The sequence below is a fragment of the Oncorhynchus clarkii genome, chromosome 20 (assembly GCF_045791955.1).
Source record: "Oncorhynchus clarkii lewisi isolate Uvic-CL-2024 chromosome 20, UVic_Ocla_1.0, whole genome shotgun sequence".
Taxonomy (NCBI): domain Eukaryota; kingdom Metazoa; phylum Chordata; class Actinopteri; order Salmoniformes; family Salmonidae; genus Oncorhynchus; species Oncorhynchus clarkii.
In genome coordinates, this window is record NC_092166.1 from 77,186,994 (window position 1) to 77,206,324 (window position 19,331).

Sequence of the window (19,331 nt, forward strand, 5' to 3'; positions counted from 1 at the left end):
TCTGTAAAGCCTTGCGGTCGGCTAACGTTACCAGTCAAGATCCTCTCAATGCTGCAGCTGTATAACTTTTTCAGGGGGTATAGGCGGTGTCATGCCCTCTTCATGACTGTGTTGGTGTGTTTGGACCATGATAGGTCCTTAGTGATGTGGACACCGGAGAACTTGAAGCTCTCGACCCGCTCCACTACAGCCCCGTCGATATGAATGGGGGCATGTTCGGCCCTCTGTTTCCTGTAGTCCACGATAAGCATCTTTGTCTTGCCCATGTTAAGGGAGAGGTTGTTGTCCTGGCACCACACTGCCAGGTCTCTGACCTCCTTCCTGTAGGCTGTGTCATCGTCGTCGGTGATCAGCCCTACCACCGTCTTGTCTTCGGCACTTTATGATGGTGTTGGATTCATGTGTGGCCACGCAGTCGTGGGTGAACAAGGAGTACAGGAGGGGACTCTCACCACCACTCAGCCCATCAGGAAGTCCACAATCCAGTTGCAGAGGAAGGTGCATGATGAGCTTGATGATGAGCTTGGTGATGAACTTTGATGTCACTATGGTGTTCAACACTAAGCTGTAGTTAATGAACAGCATTCTCACGTAGGTGTTCCTTTTCTCATGATGGAAAAGTGCAGTGTGGAGTGCAATAGAGATTGAGTCATCTGTGGATCTGTTTGGGCGGTTTGCGAATTGGAGTTGGTCCAGGGTTTCTGGGTTGATGGGTAGCGTTTTGGGTAGCCTTCCACAAGCTTCCCACACTAAGTTGGGTGAATTTTGACCCATTCCTCCTGACAGAGCTGGTGTAACTGAGTCAGGTTTGTAGTCCTCTTTGCTTGCACACAATTTTTCAGTTCTGTCCTCAAATTTTCTATAGGATTGAGGTCAGGACTTTGTGATGGCCACTCCAATACCTAGACTTTGTTGTCCTTAAACCACTTCCTGACTGGTGTATTGAGATGTTGCTTCAATATATCCACATAATTTTCCTGTCTCATGTTGCCATCTATTTTGTGCAGTGCACCAGTCCCTTCTGCAGCAAAGCACCCCCACAACATGATGTGCCACCCCCGTGCTTCACAGTTGGGATGGTGTTCTTCGGCTTGCAAGCTTCCCCCTTTTTCCTCCAAACATAACGATGGTCAATAGGGCCAAACAGTTCTATTTTTGTTTCATCAGACCAGAGCACATTTCTCCAAAAAGTATGGTCTTTGTCCCCATGTGCAGTAGCAAACCATTGTCTGGCTTTTTTATGGCGGTTTTGGAGCAGTGGCTTCTTCCTTGCTGAGCAGCCTTTCAGGTTATGTTGATATAGGACTCGTTTTACTGTGGATATAGATACTTTGGTACCTGTTTCCTTCAGCATCTTGACAAGGTCATTTGCTGTTGTTCTGGGATTGATTTGCACTTTTCACACCAAAGTACTTTCATCTCTAGGAGACAGAACGCGTCTCCTTCCTGAGCGGTATGATGGCTGCGTGGTCCCATGGTGTTTATACTTGCATACCATTGTTTATACAGATGAACGTGGTACCTTCAGGCATTTGGAAACTGCTCCCAACTATGAACCAGACTTGTGGCGGTCTAAAATTGTTTTTCTGAGGTCTCGGCTGATTTCTTTTGATTTTCCCATGATGTCTTTCAAAGAGGCACTGAGTTTGAAGGTAGGCTTTGAAATACATCCACAGGTACACCTCCAATTGACTCAAATGATGTCAATTCGCCTATCAGAAGCTTCTAAAGCCATGACATAATTTTCTGGAATTTTCCAAGCTGTTTAAAGGCATTTAGTGTATGTAAACTTCTGACCCACTGGAATTCAATTGTTGGAAAAATGACTTGTGTCATGCACAAAGTAGATGTCCTAACCGACTTGCCAAAACTATAGTTTGTTAACAAGAAATCTTTGGAGTGGTTGAAAAAGTTTTAATGACTCCAACCTAAGTGTATGTAAACTTCTGACTTCAATTGTAGCTCGTCTGGAAGCCTTGCATCGCTGGACAGATCTTGGCTGTGTTTCCCTTTGTAATCCATGATAGTTTGCAAGGCCTGCCACATCCGATGAGCATCAGAGCTGGTGTAGTAGCATTTGATCTTAGTCCTGTTTTGAAACTTTCACTGTTTGATAGTTCGTCGGAGGGAGTAGCGGGATTTCTTAAGTGTCCGGATTAGTGTCCTGCTCCTTGAAAGCAGCAGCTATAGCCTCTAGATCAGTATGGATGATGCCTGTAATCCATGGCTTCTGGTTGGGATATATACGGTGACTGTGTGGACAACGGCGTCGATGCACTTATTAATTAAGCCGGCGACTGATGTGGTAAACTCCTCAATGTCGTTGGAGGAATCCCGGAAAATATTCCAGTCTGTGTTAGAGAAACAGTCCTGTAGATTTTTGTAAGCAGGAATCAGGAGGATAGAGTTATGGGTCCGATTTGCCAAATGGCGGGTGGGGGAGAGCTTTGTATGCATCTCTGTGTGTGGTAAAGGTGACCTAGAGTTGTTTCCCCTCTAGTTGCACGGGTGACATGCTGGAAGAATTGAAGTAAAACTGATTTTAGTATTCCTGCATTAAAATCACTGGCCACTAGGAGCGCCGCCTGTGGATGAGCATTTTGTTGTTTGCTTATGACCTGATACAGCTCGTTGAGAGCGGTCCTAGTGCCAGCATTGGTTTGTGGTGATAAATATACAGCTATGAAAAATACAGATGAAAATTATCTTGGTAAATAGTGTGGTATACAGCTTATCATGAGGTATTCTTCTCAGGCGAGCAGAACCTTGAGACTTCCTTAATATTAGAGATTGTGAACCAGCTGTTGTTAGTAAAGAGACACACACCACCCTCCTGATCTTATCGGACTCTGCCGTTCTGTTCTTCTGATGCATAAAAAAACCAGCTAGATGTATATTATCCGTGTCCTTGTTCAGCCATGACTCAGAGAAGCATAAGATATTACAGTTCTTAATGTCCTGTTAATAGGATAGTCTCGAACAGAGCTCTTCCAGTTTATTCTCCAGCGATTGTACTAGAGGGTAGGACTGATTTATTAATTTGCCACCGTAGTCTTATCAGACTCATTGAAGTAGAAGTCCTCGTCCAAATCGAGGTTAGTGATAGCTGTTCTGATGTCCAGAAGCTTTTTTCGTCATAGGAAACAATGGAGGAAACATTATGTGCAAAAAAAGTTAAGATCAGCACCAAAGAATACACAAAATAACACAATTAGTCAGGAGCCCGTAAAACGGCTGCCATTCCTTCTGGCGCCATTCTCATATCTATGTGTATCATATTTCTGTGTAGTTGTAAGTTTTGTTTGACTGTAAGTTTTAATATGTACACTGCCGGTAAAAAATGTTGGTACACCTACTCAGGGTTCTTTTTAAATTGAGCTATTTTCTACATTGTAGAATAATAGTGAAGACATCAAAACTATGAAAGAACACATAGGGAATCATGTAGTAACCAAAAAAGTGTTAAACAAATCAAAATATATTTGAGATTTGAGATTCTTCAAATAGCCACCCTTTGTCTTGATGACAGCTTTGCACACTCTTTCCATTCTCTCTACCAGCTTCACCTGCAATGCTTTTCCAACAGTCTTGAAGGAATTCCCACATATGCTGAGCATTTGTTGGCTGCTTTGCCTTCACTCTGCGCTCCGACTCAACCCAAACCTTCTCAATTTGATTAAGTTCGGGGGATTGTGGAGGCAAGGTCATCTGATGCAGCACTCCATCACTCTCCTTCTTGGTAAAATAGTCCTTACACAGCCTGGAGATGTGTTGGGTCATTGTCCTGTTGAAAAACAAATGATAGTCCCACTAAGCCCAAACCAGATGAGATGGCGTATCGCTGCAGAATGCTGTGGTAGCCATGCTAGTTAAGTGTGCCTTGAATTCTAAATAAATTACAGACAGTGTCACCAGAAAAGCACTCCCACACCATAACTTCTCTGGGATAGTGTCCCACCTCGCCTACAGCCACTGAAATTGCAGGGCGCCAAATTCAAACAACAGAAATCTCATAATTAAAATTCGTCAGACATACAAGTATTGTACACCATTTTAAAGATAAACTTCTTGTTAACCCAGCCACAGTGTCTGATTTCAAAAAGGCTTTACGACGAAAGCACACCTTGCTATGTTAGGTCAGCACCTAGCCACAGAAAACCATACAGCCATTTTCCAAAGAAGGTGTCACAAAAGACAGAAATAGCATTAAAACGAATCACTAACCTTAGATGATCTTCACTGGATGGCACTACCAGGACTACATGTTAGACAATAAATGTGTGTTTTGTTCGATAAAGTTAATCTTTATGTCCAAAAACCTAATTTGAAATTGGTACGTTATGTTCAGAAATGCATTGTCTCAAACAAACATCCTGTGAAAGTACAGAAAGCCACATCAAATTACAGAAATACTCATCATAAACATTGATCTAACATACAAGTGTTATACATACGATTATAGATAAACTTCTCCTTAATGCAACCGCTGTGTCAGATTTCAAAAAAACTTTACAGTAAAAGCACACCATGCAATTATGTTAGGTCAGCACCTAGCCACAGAAAAACATACAGACATTTTCAAACCAAGGAGAGGTGTCATAAAATTCAGATATAGCATTATACAGTGCCTTGCGAAAGTATTCGGCCCCCTTGAACTTTGCGACCTTTTGCCACATTTCAGGCTTCAAACATAAAGATATAAAACTGTCTTTTTTTGTGAAGAATCAACAACAAGTGGGACACAGTCATGAAGTGGAACGACATTTATTGGATATTTCAAACTTTTTTAACAAATCAAAAACTGAAAAATTGGGCGTGCAAAATTATTCAGCCCCCTTAAGTTAATACTTTGTAGCGCCACCTTTTGCTGCGATTACAGCTGTAAGTCGCTTGGGGTAAGTCTCTATTAGTTTTGCACATCGAGAGACTGCATTTTTTTCCCATTCCTCCTTGCAAAACAGCTCGAGCTCAGTGAGGTTGGATGGAGAGCATTTGTGAACAGCAGTTTTCAGTTCTTTCCACAGATTCTCGATTGGATTCAGGTCTGGACTTTGACTTGGCCATTCTAACACCTGGATATGTTTATTTTTGAACCATTCCATTGTAGATTTTGTTTTATGTTTTGGATCATTGTCTTGTTGGAAGACAAATCTCTGTCCCAGTCTCAGGTCTTTTGCAGACTCCATCAGGTTTTCTTCCAGAATGGTCCTGTATTTGGCTCCATCCATCTTCCCATCAATTTTAACCATCTTCCCTGTCCCTGCTGAAGAAAAGCAGGCCCAAACCATGATGCTGCCACCACCATGTTTGACAGTGGGGATGGTGTGTTCAGCTGTGTTGCTTTTACGCCAAACATAACGTTTTGCATTGTTGCCAAAAAGTTCAATTTTGGTTTCATCTGACCAGAGCACCTTCTTCCACATTGGTGTGTCTCCCAGGTGGCTTGTGGCAAACTTTAAATGACACTTTTTATGGATATCTTTAAGAAATGGCTTTCTTCTTGCCACTCTTCCATAAAGGCCAGATTTGTGCAATATTTGACTGATTGTTGTCCTATGGACAGAGTCTCCCACCTCAGCTGTAGATCTCTGCAGTTCATCCAGAGTGATCATGGGCCTCTTGGCTGCATCTCTGATCAGTCTTCTCCTTGTATGAGCTGAAAGTTTGGAGGGACAGCCAGGTCTTGGTAGATTTGCAGTGGTCTGATACTCCTTCCATTTCAATATTATCGCTTGCACAGTGCTCCTTGGGATGTTTAAAGTTTGAAATCTTTTTGTATCCAAATCCAGCTTTAAACTTCTTCACAACAGTATCTCGGACCTGCCTGGTGTGTTCCTTGTTCTTCATGATGCTCTGTGCGCTTTTAACGGACCTCTGAGACTATCACAGTGCAGGTGCATTTATACGGAGACTTGATTACACACAGGTGGATTGTATTTGTCATCATTAGTCATTTAGGTCAACATTGGATCATTCAGAGATCCTCACTGAACTTCTGGAGAGAGTTTGCTGCACTGAAAGTAAAGGGGCTGAATAATTTTGCACGCCCAATTTTTCAGTTTTTGATTTGTTAAAAAAGTTTGAAATATCCAATAAATGTCGTTCCACTTCATGATTGTGTCCCACTTGTTGTTGATTCTTCACAAAAAAATACAGTTTTATATCTTTATGTTTGAAGCCTGAAATGTGGCAAAAGTTCGCAAAGTTCAAGGGGGCCGAATACTTTCGCAAGGCACTGTAAATATTCACTTACCTTTGAGGATCTTCATCGGAATGCACTCCCAGGAATCCCAGTTCCACAATAAACTTTTGTTTTGTTCGATAAAGTCCATCATTTATCTCCAAATACCTCTTTTTTGTTTGCGCGTTTAGTTCACAAATCCAAATTCACAAGGCGCAGGCACTTAGTGCAGACAAAAAGTCAAAACAGTTCCATTACAGTTTGTAGAAACATGTGAAACGATGTACAGTATATAATCAATCTTTAGGATGTTTTTATCATAAATCTTCAATAATATTCCAACCGGACAATTCCTTTGTCTTTAGAAATGAAAATGAACGCAGCTCGCTCTTACGGCTGCGCTTGTAACTTAGCTCATGGCATTCTGCCAGTCCCCTGGTTCAAACAGCTCTTTTTCGCTCCCCCTTCATATCAGAAGCCTGAAACAAAGTTCTGAAGACTGTTGACATCTAGTGGAAGCCTTAGGAAGTGCAATATGACCCCATAGACACTGTATATTGGATAGGCCATCACTTGAAAAACTACAAACCTCAGATTTCCCACTTCCGGGTTGGAATTTCTCTCCAGTTTTTGCCTTCCATATGAGTTATGTTATACTCACAGACATCATTCAAACAGTTTTAGAAACATCAGAGTGTTTTCTATCCAAATCTACTAATTATATGCATATTCTAGCTTTTGGGCCTGAGTAGCAGGCAGTTTACTCTGGGCACCTTATTCATCCAAGCTACTCAATACTGCCCCCCAGTCCCAAAGAAGGTTAACACCTCCTCCTCCATGCTTTACGGTGGGAAACACAGATGTGGAGATCATCCCTTCACCCACACAGCGTCTCACAAAGATACAGCGGTTGGAACCAAAAATCTCAGATTTGGACTCCAGACCAAAGGACAAATTTCCACCGATCTAATATTCATTGCTCGTGTTTCTTGGCCCAAGCAAGTCTCTTCTTATTATTGGTGTCCTTTACTAGTTTTTTATTTATGGCAATTCGACCATGAAGGCCTTATTCACTCAGTCTCTTCTGAACAGCTGTTGTTGAGATGTGTCTGTTCCTTGAACTCTGTGAAGCATTTATTTGGTCTGCAATTTCTGAGGCTGGTAACTCTAATGAACTTATCCTCTGCAGCAGAGGTTATTCTGGGTCTTCCATTCCTGTGGCAGTCCTCATGAGAGCCAATTTCATCATAGCGCTGGATGGTTTTCGCGACTGCACTTGAAGAAACTTTCAAAGTTCTTGAAATGTTCCATATTGACTGACCTTCATGTCTTCAAGTAATGATGGACTGTCGTTTCTCTTTGCTTATTTGAGCTGTTCTTGCCATAATATGGACTTTTGCCAAATAGGGCTATCATCTGTGTACTCCACCTACTTTGTCACAACACATCTGATTAACATCTGGTTAACTTTTAAGAAGGCACACCAGTTAATTGAAATGCATTCCAGGTGACTACCTCATGAAGCAGGTTGAGAAAATGGCAAGAGTGTGCAAAGCTGTCATCATGGCAATGGATGGCTATTTGAAGAATCTCAAATATAAAATATATTTTCATTTGTTTAAAACTTTTTTGGCTACTAAATCAAATCAAATCAAATCAAATCAAATTTTATTTGTCACATACACATGGTTAGCAGATGTTAATGCGAGTGTAGCGAAATGCTTGTGCTTCTAGTTCCGACAATGCAGTAATAACAAGTAATCTAACTAACAATTCCAAAACTACTGTCTTGTACACAGTGTAAGGGGATAAAGAATATGTGAATGAGTGATGGTACAGAGCAGCATAGGCAAGATACAGTAGATGGTATCGAGTACAGTATGTACAAATGAGATGAGTATGTAAACAAAGTGGCATAGTTTAAAGTGGCTAGTGATACATGTATTACATAAGGATACAGTCGATGATATAGAGTACAGTATATACGTATGCATATGAGATGAATAATGTAGGGTAAGTAACATTATATAAGGTAGCATTGTTTAAAGTGGCTAGTGATATATTTACATCATTTCCCATCAATTCCCATTATTAAAGTGGCTGGAGTTGAGTCAGTGTCAGTGTGTTGGCAGCAGCCACTCAGTGTTAGTGGTGGCTGTTTAACAGTCTGATGGCCTTGAGATAGAAGCTGTTTTTCAGTCTCTCGGTCCCAGCTTTGATGCACCTGTACTGACCTCGCCTTCTGGATGATAGCGGGGTGAACAGGCAGTGGCTCGGGTGGTTGATGTCCTTGATGATCTTTATGGCCTTCCTGTGACATCGGGTGGTGTAGGTGTCCTGGAGGGCAGGTAGTTTGCCCCCGGTGATGCGTTGTGCAGACCTCACTACCCTCTGGAGAGCCTTACGGTTGAGGGCGGTGCAGTTGCCATACCAGGCGGTGATACAGCCCGCCAGGATGCTCTCGATTGTGCATCTGTAGAAGTTAGTGAGTGCTTTTGGTGACAAGCCAAATTTCTTCAGCCTCCTGAGGTTGAAGAGGCGCTGCTGCGCCTTCTTCACGATGCTGTCTGTGTGAGTGGACCAATTCAGTTTGTCTGTGATGTGTATGCCGAGGAACTTAAAACTTGCTACCCTCTCCACTACTGTTCCATCGATGTGGATAGGGGGGTGTTCCCTCTGCTGTTTCCTGAAGTCCACAATCATCTCCTTAGTTTTGTTGACGTTGAGTGTGAGGTTATTTTCCTGACACCACACTCCGAGGGCCCTCACCTCCTCCCTGTAGGCCGTCTCGTCGTTGTTGGTAATCAAGCCTACCACTGTTGTGTCGTCCGCAAACTTGATGATTGAGTTGGAGGCGTGCGTGGCCACGCAGTCGTGGGTGAACAGGGAGTACAGGAGAGGGCTCAGAACGCACCCTTGTGGGGCCCCAGTGTTGAGGATCAGCGGGGAGGAGATGTTGTTGCCTACCCTCACCACCTGGGGGCGGCCCGTCAGGAAGTCCAGTACCCAGTTGCACAGGGCGGGGTCGAGACCCAGGGTCTCGAGCTTGATGACGAGCTTGGAGGGTACTATGGTGTTGAATGCCGAGCTGTAGTCGATGAACAGCATTCTCACATAGGTATTCCTCTTGTCCAGATGAGTTAGGGCAGTGTGCAGTGTGGTTGAGATTGCATCGTCTGTGGACCTATTTGGGCGGTAAGCAAATTGGAGTGGGTCTAGGGTGTCAGGTAGGGTGGAGGTGATATGGTCCTTGACTAGTCTCTCAAAGCACTTCATGATGACGGATGTGAGTGCTACGGGGCGGTAGTCGTTTAGCTCAGTTACCTTAGCTTTCTTGGGAACAGGAACAATGGTGGCCCTCTTGAAGCATGTGGGAACAGCAGACTGGTATAGGGATTGATTGAATATGTCCGTAAACACACCGGCCAGCTGGTCTGCGCATGCTCTGAGGGCGCGGCTGGGGATGCCGTCTGGGCCTGCAGCCTTGCGAGGGTTAACACGTTTAAATGTCTTACTCACCTCGGCTGCAGTGAAGGAGAGGCCGCATGTTTTCGTTGCAGGCCGTGTCAGTGGCACTGTATTGTCCTCAAAGCGGGCAAAAAAGTTATTTAGTCTGCCTGGGAGCAAGACATCCTGGTCCGTGACTGGGCTGGATTTCTTCCTGTAGTCCGTGATTGACTGTAGACCCTGCCACATGCCTCTTGTGTCTGAGCCGTTGAATTGAGATTCTACTTTGTCTCTGTACTGGCGCTTAGCTTGTTTGATAGCCTACATGATTCCTTATGTGTTATTTCATAGTTTTAATGTCTTCACTATTATTCTACAATGTAGAAAATAGTAAAAAATAAAGAAAAACCCTTGAATGAGTAGGTGTTCTAAAACTTTTGACCGGTAGTGTATGTTATTTGGAATAAGCACCCTTCCTCCGCATTACAATGTTTCTGCCTTTGTCTTGACCACTATCCTCTGGAAGCCCAACTTGAATTATTCTCCCGTAGTGTATATATTCAACTACTCACTCAAACCTCTTACGCTGCCACTCTGCAAATATTGTAATTGTACTGCAAGAGGCTGCATACTGTACAGTATACAATATGCTATTGAATATTCTCTTGAATATGAATAGCGTTTTGACAAACCTGTGCATTATAGTGTTGTTCTTTCATCAACAGGTGTATGACGGGAAGGATACTTCACATCGTCTTCTTGGCAATTTCTCCAAAACTGACATGTACAATGTCATCATCAACAGTACCTCAAATCATCTCTGGATTGAGTTCAACAGCAACGGCACTGAAACAAACAAGGGATTCAGACTTACCTACAGCAGTGAGTAGATTATGTCCTCGAGACACAGCCTATATATATATTCCCTGATTCAAGTTTTAGTGGACACATGTTTTTTTAATGTTTAAATGGGCTAAAGCGTCAAATCTGTATTTGTAGGTTTTGACCTTGTCAAGTGTGAAGAACCAGGAACTCCGAATTACGGATACAAGATTCAAGATGACGGCCATTTTGCGAACACTTTTGTGTTGTACAGTTGTAACCCTGGCTATACTCTCCATGGAAGCAGCACTCTGGCATGCCTAAGTGGAGACCGTAGGGTTTGGGACAAACCATTGCCTTCCTGTCTAGGTGAGTGAGTAGTTGCCGAAAATAGACAAATCAAATCAGAGTTTATTGGTCGCATACACAGATCTGCAGGTGTTATAGCAAATGCAGCTAGTAGAGTGTCTCACAAATACAATACAAATAATAAAAACATGTATTAAATAAGAAATCAAGAATTAAGAACCCCGAGAAGATATATTATAGTGAGCATGTGTCAGAATCCAGAATATAAATATGTGGTGTGTATAGACAGTATAGAATTTGGAAAGAAAATGGTATGTACTGTAGTAGGTATCATCAGGGAACATTGCCTGATTATGGCGAAACACACCATTTCCATTCCTAAGGAAGATTTTGTTGACATTTCAATTATCAGAGTAATGGTCAAGATGCCCATATCAAAGGATTAATTTTCATCCACTGCATACTTTAGAATATATTATACTATTTTACCAGTCAACATGGACTTTGTTGTGTTGTTTGCATTCTGTCCCACTGTTATTAATATCTTACTGATTCCATAATCTGACGAGCTCTGCCAGTTCCGCTCTCTCAGGCTAACTATGAGTCAAATCCCCTCCAGTCATACTGTCATTTATACTATACTGAAATATTATACTAGTTAACAGCTATGAACATTTATCCCCTAATGCTGGCTATATTACTGCCCTTAAAGCTATATATGAAGAAACCTTGTGCGTCTCTCTCTTAATTTAAGTAAGGACACTCTGAGCTTTCTGTGCTGGTGAGAACTGATACATTACAGTGTCATTCTTCAGTTCAGCCTCATTCCTTAATTAGCCCAGCTCGGTTCAGACACATTTCTATACTGCAGAAAAGTAGCATGGAAAATGGATGACATTGCCCTAGGCTGTCATTGTATTTTTTCTTTCCTTTGAACGAAGTGACATAATAGGGATATCCTCCTTTCTGTTTCTGTCGTCAGCAGTGAATAAAATAAAACACACACGTATGTGGAGAAGCTAGAGAACATATTAGGTTCTTTCAAGTGTGATTATGCAATGTATTATGGGATGTTTATGAATTGGTCTGGTTGATGCCAGAGAGAGAAGCTTAAGATTAAGACACCTCAAAAGATCAGGGTAGCTTATTTAATTGACTTTCTATTGTGATGATATGAGCCTTGCCCTTAACATATTTACACTGAACACTAGGGCTGCTGATGACTATGGTAAAATACACGTTTTGGTTTCCTCATCTAGCTGAATGCGGAGGCCACATTGCAGGTGCAATATCTGGACGGATACTCTCCCCGGGTTACCCTGCACCTTACGACAACAACCTCCACTGTACCTGGTCCATTGAAGCGGACACAGGCAAAACCATTAGGTACAGTATCTCACAATAGGGACACACCCCTTGGAATATGCCATTAGATACACAATAGCCCAATTTTTCTTGACTCCATTTAAATTTGAAGTGAAATCAGCTAGTTTATTGCGAGGCGTGTCTAGTATAGCGGAGCAATTGTTCTGCTGCACATTTGGAAAATGATTTGTGATTAAATGTGCCATTGCTGATTGCATTTCACCCCCACTGCTAGGCCTTCCTTACCATTAGCATATATTCCTTTAGGTCCATTACTGGCTTCTTCAAAACCAAACAATAACCTCCAAAGATAAACCAATTATGCCCGCTAGAAATGCCATAGAAATCAGATATGCCAATTCAATTCAAGCAATCTAAGGATCAAGGAGGGGGAGAGATACAATTGACATCGCTGGCTATTGGAGTTTTTAAAGAATTCATCCTCTCTCTACTTTGCCGCTGAAAATAATTGAAACGTTCCTTTGGCGATCAAGACCGTTCTGATCTAGATGTTTCCTTGGTCTGAGGCATTACTTGAGGACTGATTCGCTAGAACTCCAATGATAATTTTGTATTACAAGTTGGTAACTACCCTTGGTCAGTTGATTTATGGGGTATTGTTGTGTAGGTGTTTGTCACGAATGTGAACCAATGGTTAATGCCAGACTATAGTACGCAAGGTTCTAATTCTTGAAGAGCTGCATAGTGTATAATTAATCATTCTCTCTCTTTCTATTTAGCCTCCACTTCATAGTGTTTGACACGGAAGTGGCCCATGACATCCTGAAAGTGTGGGACGGTCCGACAGAGGGTGGTATCCTCCTGAAGGAATGGAGTGGGTCAGCTCTGCCCGAGGACACCCACAGCACCTTCAACATCCTAACACTCCAGTTTGACAGTGATTACTTCATCAGCAAGTCAGGCTTCTCCATTCAGTTCTCAAGTAAGTAGCACTCTACCTGTCACAACAGACCAGAAGTATTCTGATAATGACATTCATACCAGTAACTTTTCAGACGAAGGCTACAGTATGTTTCTTGACATTACCCTCTCTCAGCCTCGATTTGAACTAGTTTTTATGTCTTTTATATCCACGTATAAACCACTCTTATGACGAATAAAAACATTTGCACCATAAATATTTCATGCAAATATACATGAAATGGAGCATTGCATTTGCATATAAATGGCAAATATTTTCTGGAACTATTATTTCAAAGACAAGTAGTCTCCACAATTCTGTTTGCTGCCAGTCCAATGATTTCAAATACAATATTATATTATATCATAATCAGCATTTGTCCGATATTTTTTGTTTGTTGTATAAATTAAATGCGTGTTGTCAAAATGTCAGCATTTGTCTCATGTTAATATTCATAAGTGATTAATTTGTGTGATTTCAGCTACTACTGCCATGACCTGTAATGACCCTGGGACACCCCAGAACGGGACGCGTTACGGGGATAGTCGGGAACCCGGGGACACCATCACCTTCCAGTGTGACCCAGGTTACCAGGTCCAGGGCCTGGACAAGATCACCTGTGTACAGCTCAACAACAGGTTCTACTGGCAGCCAGACCCTCCAACCTGTATAGGTGTGTTGCTTTGACTTCCACAGTAATGGAGAAATGACTCCACTGTTATTTCTCTTCTTGGCTTGATGTCAGCAAAGGGTTTGTAGAATAGGTAGATGTTCCCTTTAGAATAATTCTGCTGCAAGAAGGTGATTTGGGATGTGTATGCTAGGCCGCTGCGTTGTTTTCATTGAAGGATTTGTGGTATCTGAAAATCCATGTAAACAGTGTTTTATGAACCACCACTCATTTGTGTCTGCTTAATTACTTTATGTTGAATGAGTGACATGGTTATTATTAGAATGAATGAAATGTAACATTAGGAATGTAAACCATGTCTCAGTAGAGTGTGAATCCCTCTGTGAAAAATGATTCATCAGTAACTGAAATGTAATTGGCATTTTCAGCCATTGTCAACCAGTCCTTTTGTCAGACAGCGTGCTTTGTCACTTCTAGTCGTTTGGTATGTTTACCACACCACTAATAATTGTTTGATGGAAGGCCATTTATAGCCAGAATCATTTGTAATGGTGGAAGATTACTAAGATTAGAAAAATGTTGCTCTTACAAACCCTCCCAATCAAGTACATGATTGACAGGACTGAAACTCAAATGGAGTCTTATTTTGCTTGGCTCACGCTTGAATTGACATTCAAACAAGTCTCACACAACGGCAAAAATAAAGAAGCAAAGATGTGAATAACCTTTCTGAATGACAGTGGCGGGGAGGAATGCCATCGCTACTGTTTGTCACTGAACGTCTGTGCATGGTGGCCTGTTTTGTCACTTCAATCAACATAAACAGTTAATGTGATGGAGACAAGTCGTATTAAAACCTGTGTGTTGCCCTCACTCTCCTTGATGTGATAGCTACCTGCGGCGGCAACGTGACAGGCCCTGCTGGGGTGATTCTATCACCCAACTATCCACAGCCGTACCCACCAGGAAAGGAATGTGACTGGAGAATTAAAGTCAACCCTGACTTTGTTATAGCCCTAATTTTCAAAAGGTATGTCACTCCTGCTATGCTGCGAGGCACCGACGGTAATAAGGAGCAAGGTCAAAGAGCAGATGGAAGGAGTGTATCCACTCTGTCTTTGTCAGTTTGGTAATTACTGTAAACAAACATCAAACACATCTGTGTTTGAGGTGAAATAGTTTGCCTTTGTTCAAATATTATCCAAATCAATGTGTGTTACTGTATTACGCCATATACCTAGATGATACCTATAGATGGAATAGCTTTGATGAAATGTACTATAGTTCCTCGAATTACAAAGCACCACAACCCACAGGAATTACATAGGCTCAAATGAGAATAATCCCAAAGAACTCTTATCAGTTGATCTCAGATTCATCAGAACATTACTTGCTCACCATCCCTCTAATGGCAGTTACAGACTGTACAAACAGGCCCCCACATGCCTGCTTCACAATGTAGGGCCAAAGCGAGCTGAACTGGCCTGGCCTTGCCATAGTTGCTGGGAAGAAAATGTGAATGGGAACATCCGAGCCAACAGAGTATGGTTCTGGTTGGCCCTACGGTGTAATTCAGGCTCAGATTTATGTTATTTGGGATGAATCTTGTCCTGGATTTTCACTAGATGGGCCAGTGGCAATGTCAAAATTGGCTATATATCATAAAAAGTTATGAAAACAAAAATATTCTTAAGGTTAGGCATAAGGTTAGCAGTGTGGTTAAGGTTAGGGTTAGGTTTACAATCAGATTTGATGACTTGGTGGCCAACTAGTGAAACACTGCAGAGCTGCCTCCAGCACATGAATCATCCCAATATATGCCAACCTGTGAATCAGGCATCAGTCTTTAATAAACATTGTTTTCTATTGCATACTTCCAGTTTCAACATGGAGCCCAGCTATGACTTCCTGCACATCTATGAGGGAGATAACTCCAACGGCCCATTGATCAGCAGCCTGCAGGGAAATCAGGCCCCGGAGCGCATCGAGAGCAGTGGCAACAGCCTCTTCCTCGCTTTCAGGAGTGACGCTTCCCTCGGGATGTCTGGCTTTGCCATTGAATTCAAAGGCAAGTTGTCAACATGTTAGTCTCACAGGAGGTGACCCTAGGTTTCTATGAAAGTGTATAGCATTGGCCATATCGTAAGGTTTATGTCTCTATAAAAAAATGCTTTCAACCGATATAGATTTCTAAGATGAAAGATTTCCAGGAACTGGAGAATACATTCTATAGACAACGTGTTTTTATAAGCCTTATTGCACGTTGTTCTTCCTGTCAGCTAGATGAACTTATTTTGTCTGTCTACACACAGTTATGCAGTATCTGAAAAACAGTATGTATTCCAACCTACTTCTTTTTAAGAAATGCTTTTTGATTAAAGGCATTGATGATAGAACTACTGTAGATCAACTGGATAATTGGTTTTATTTGTTACAGAAAATCAATGAAAGTCACAAAACACATGAACACAGATGTGTATAGTATTATGCCACTTCAACGTCTCATTCTTCCTGGAAGATTTATTCAAACCAATCAATGGCATAATTTGTCGTTTTGTTTTGTTGGTCCTGTATTTAACTGTGCTTTTGTCAATAAAAACAGTTAATTACCTTCCATGGGAACTCGGCGAGATTTGTCATCTCCCAAGGCTAAAAGCACTCAAATGTTTCTTCTCTCTCTAATTGAAAATATAATCTACGCTCATTTTTTCTGTAAATCAATCTCCTATATTCATATTTTTCTCCCATCCATGCACCATTAACTAAGGTAATTTAAATGTTGAGAAGGTTAAAATAATGCCTTTTCTGTTTTCATACTTAGTACTGTAATAAACTTCATATATTTGTTGATGTTTTCTACTACTTTATTTCTAATTGTATTCATAAATCCATGTCAAAATGTAGCTTTAGGTTGAGGGCATTGGCAGGTATACTTTGGCCTTGTGTGTTGAGAAGCATTTTCCCTCTCTGGGTATTGGAATGCGGTATGAAATTGTGATGCACTATAGCAATTTCAGTGATAAAATCTCCCACCGCTACCCTCCAACTTTCACTGCTTCTTAAAGCACAAGGCAGCAGAGAAAAGTGGGCTGTTAGCTGTCATCTTGTTTGGCAGTGTATACAAGCACCACCTCCAGAGCTTTTTCCAACTGTCCTTCTCCTAGTGTCTGTTCCCTTAAGGACACTGGCTGCCCTCACCCCCCCCACCCCCCTCCCCCATTTTTCCTACAGACCCAGATGCTTACCTTGCATTCCCCTCTGTGCTGGTCTTTTCTATTGAGGATTCCTTGGAGCAACTCTACTTGCTCTTGTGTACTCTACACTCCCTGTGTTCTGCTTCTTACATGAAGGTTCACCATAGAGAAACATCAGTAGCGGCTTCCGAGAATCCCTGGAATGTTCATTTATATATTTCTTAATTCCATTTTTTTTACTTTTAGATTTGTGTGTATTGTTGTGAATTGTTAAATACTACTGAACTGTTGGGTCTAGGAACTCAAGCATTTAGATGCAACCGCAATAACATCTGCTAAATGTGTGTATGTGACCAATAACATTTGATCTGATTTGTTTGAATGCACCCTGTAACCCAGGATACCATACCCTGCCTGTTCCCGATATCTGGGCTTTTCAACTGCTGAGTTTCTTTTGCATTTATGGATAAGTTGCAAAGCTTTAGCAAAAATGATTATGGTTTTTCCTTTTCCTTGGTGTTGTATTGAAATAAAGTCTCTCTGCTCAAGGTTAATTGTCCTGCATGATACTTTATCTTAAGCTTGTGTATGTTTTCTACTCCACAGAGAAACCCAGGGAGGCATGCTTTGACCCTGGAAATATCATGAACGGCAGTCGCGTGGGCATGGACTACAAACTGGCCTCCACAGTGACCTATCAATGTAACTCTGGATATACTGTTGTTGGACCAGCCACAATCACATGTGTTATCGGTTCAGATGGAAAACCTATATGGGACAAGATCCTACCATCGTGTAAAGGTAAGATCTTTTCAGTTTGCCTACGGTTATAAAATCTGATTCCCAACAGCCTATCACAGAGAGAGTAGCTTGAGTTCTTGTTGTCCTCCCTTCAAGTCTAATTGATTTGTCTTGGTACCCTCATCTAGCCTCTTAATTACAGACTGATTACCGCTCTGTGGGAGAGAACCATTCATGTAAGCTTGTGAGATCAGGTGGCTTGCGAGGCTAACCATCATCGGCACTATAAATCAAGGCTAATATCAAGCCAATTTTTACTGGTTTCACCGAAAGGTTTTGTGGACCCCTTTTTGTCTTTGCACAAGAAGGGAGTATTGGTTTTTTAAAGACCACGGCTGAACTTTCTAGCAGTTTATTGACAGTTGTGAGAGCTTGGGCGGTGACAACTGCCACTCACTCGTCCTTTCACCCCACCCCCCTTTCTCTCTCTCTCCTTCATGCCCGTGCGTCTCTGAGGAGACAAAAACTCAGACAGGTGGCTGTGTAGTTGCTGCCACATCATCTCTATGCCTCCACCCTGCCACTTCACACACTGAGCCTCTACCTTACAGCGGCACGGCCACTGGAGACATGACTTGGATATGAGAGACACACACCAAAGTGTTATAGTCGACATGATGAACATGGAATTATGTTGTTTTCAATAAAGATTTCTAGATGTATGCATAAAGCTGATCATTTTAGGATATAAGCTATTTTCAAGGAAACAAGCAAGATTCGCTTGCTTCTAATTTTTAAAACTAATTTTCACCTGTTTTTTTCCCTTATTCCATCAAGTGTCAGATCTAGCGGGGGGAGTGTGAGACTCATGAGTGAAAATCCACCTGAGCTCCTACCGTTAAGAGATTTGGAGCTTTTATGAATCTGATTGTATGTCATTAAGAAGTTACTCCGGCATTCACATAAACAATAGAGTGAGTTTTGTGCACCAAGACACAGCTGGAGCAAAGCAAACAGCTCATTGTCTCTAGTCTAGACCCTACTGGGTCGAAAACTGAACAAACACTAGAGCTAGTTTAGAAGGATATACAACAACAGGAGACTGCAGAACAAATCAGGAGAGGAACTACAAATGAAGCCTTGGATCTATAGTTAGTCCCTCCAGGATTCTTGCTATTCTGCGAACGCAATTTTTTTTGCAAAACCAACAATTTACCATATATTATGCGAGGGTTTGCAATTTTGACCAATCCCTGCTTTATTTCTGCATAAACAGTCAAATCATTGCAATATTAATCGCAAAAAACTGACCCATCAATGCAGTATAAGAACAGGTCTCGCAATTTCAACCAATCACTGTACATTTACCGCATAATATGGTTAGATCAAGTTGCATATCAACAAACTTTTTCCCTTGTCAGTGCATTTTCAAATTGGACAAGGTCATCACGTATTGCCATGCAAAATGTCAGAATTGCCGCAGCAAAATCAAGTATTTTTGCTCACAAATATCACAGAAAATCCCAGCAAAATCCTGGAAGGACTGTATAATGCTTTTACATTGCTAACACTCTTAACCCCTGTCTGTAAGTCAGTCTAAAGGGACTTGAGCTTTTAAACAGCATATGTTGATTAGTTGACTCTTTTTGATTGAGCCTCTGTACCTAGAGAGGGATAGCTTTCATTTCGTCACTCCCAGATCATTTATTTGCTCACACT

The 19,331-nt window shown here is 41.7% G+C and overlaps 1 protein-coding gene across 1 annotated transcript in view; it reads left to right on the forward strand.

Moving 5' to 3' along the window:
* The window catches only part of LOC139376933 (CUB and sushi domain-containing protein 1-like), a 438,044-nt gene that overhangs the window by 325,373 nt on the left and 93,340 nt on the right, over positions 1 to 19,331 (forward strand). Inside the window, exons 23-30 of the mRNA XM_071119944.1 lie at positions 10,354 to 10,510; positions 10,628 to 10,819; positions 12,019 to 12,145; positions 12,865 to 13,067; positions 13,528 to 13,719; positions 14,569 to 14,707; positions 15,558 to 15,745; positions 17,478 to 17,672. Coding sequence (XP_070976045.1) covers positions 10,354 to 10,510; positions 10,628 to 10,819; positions 12,019 to 12,145; positions 12,865 to 13,067; positions 13,528 to 13,719; positions 14,569 to 14,707; positions 15,558 to 15,745; positions 17,478 to 17,672 — 1,393 coding nt within the window. The remainder of the gene's footprint in view (positions 1 to 10,353; positions 10,511 to 10,627; positions 10,820 to 12,018; positions 12,146 to 12,864; positions 13,068 to 13,527; positions 13,720 to 14,568; positions 14,708 to 15,557; positions 15,746 to 17,477; positions 17,673 to 19,331) is intronic.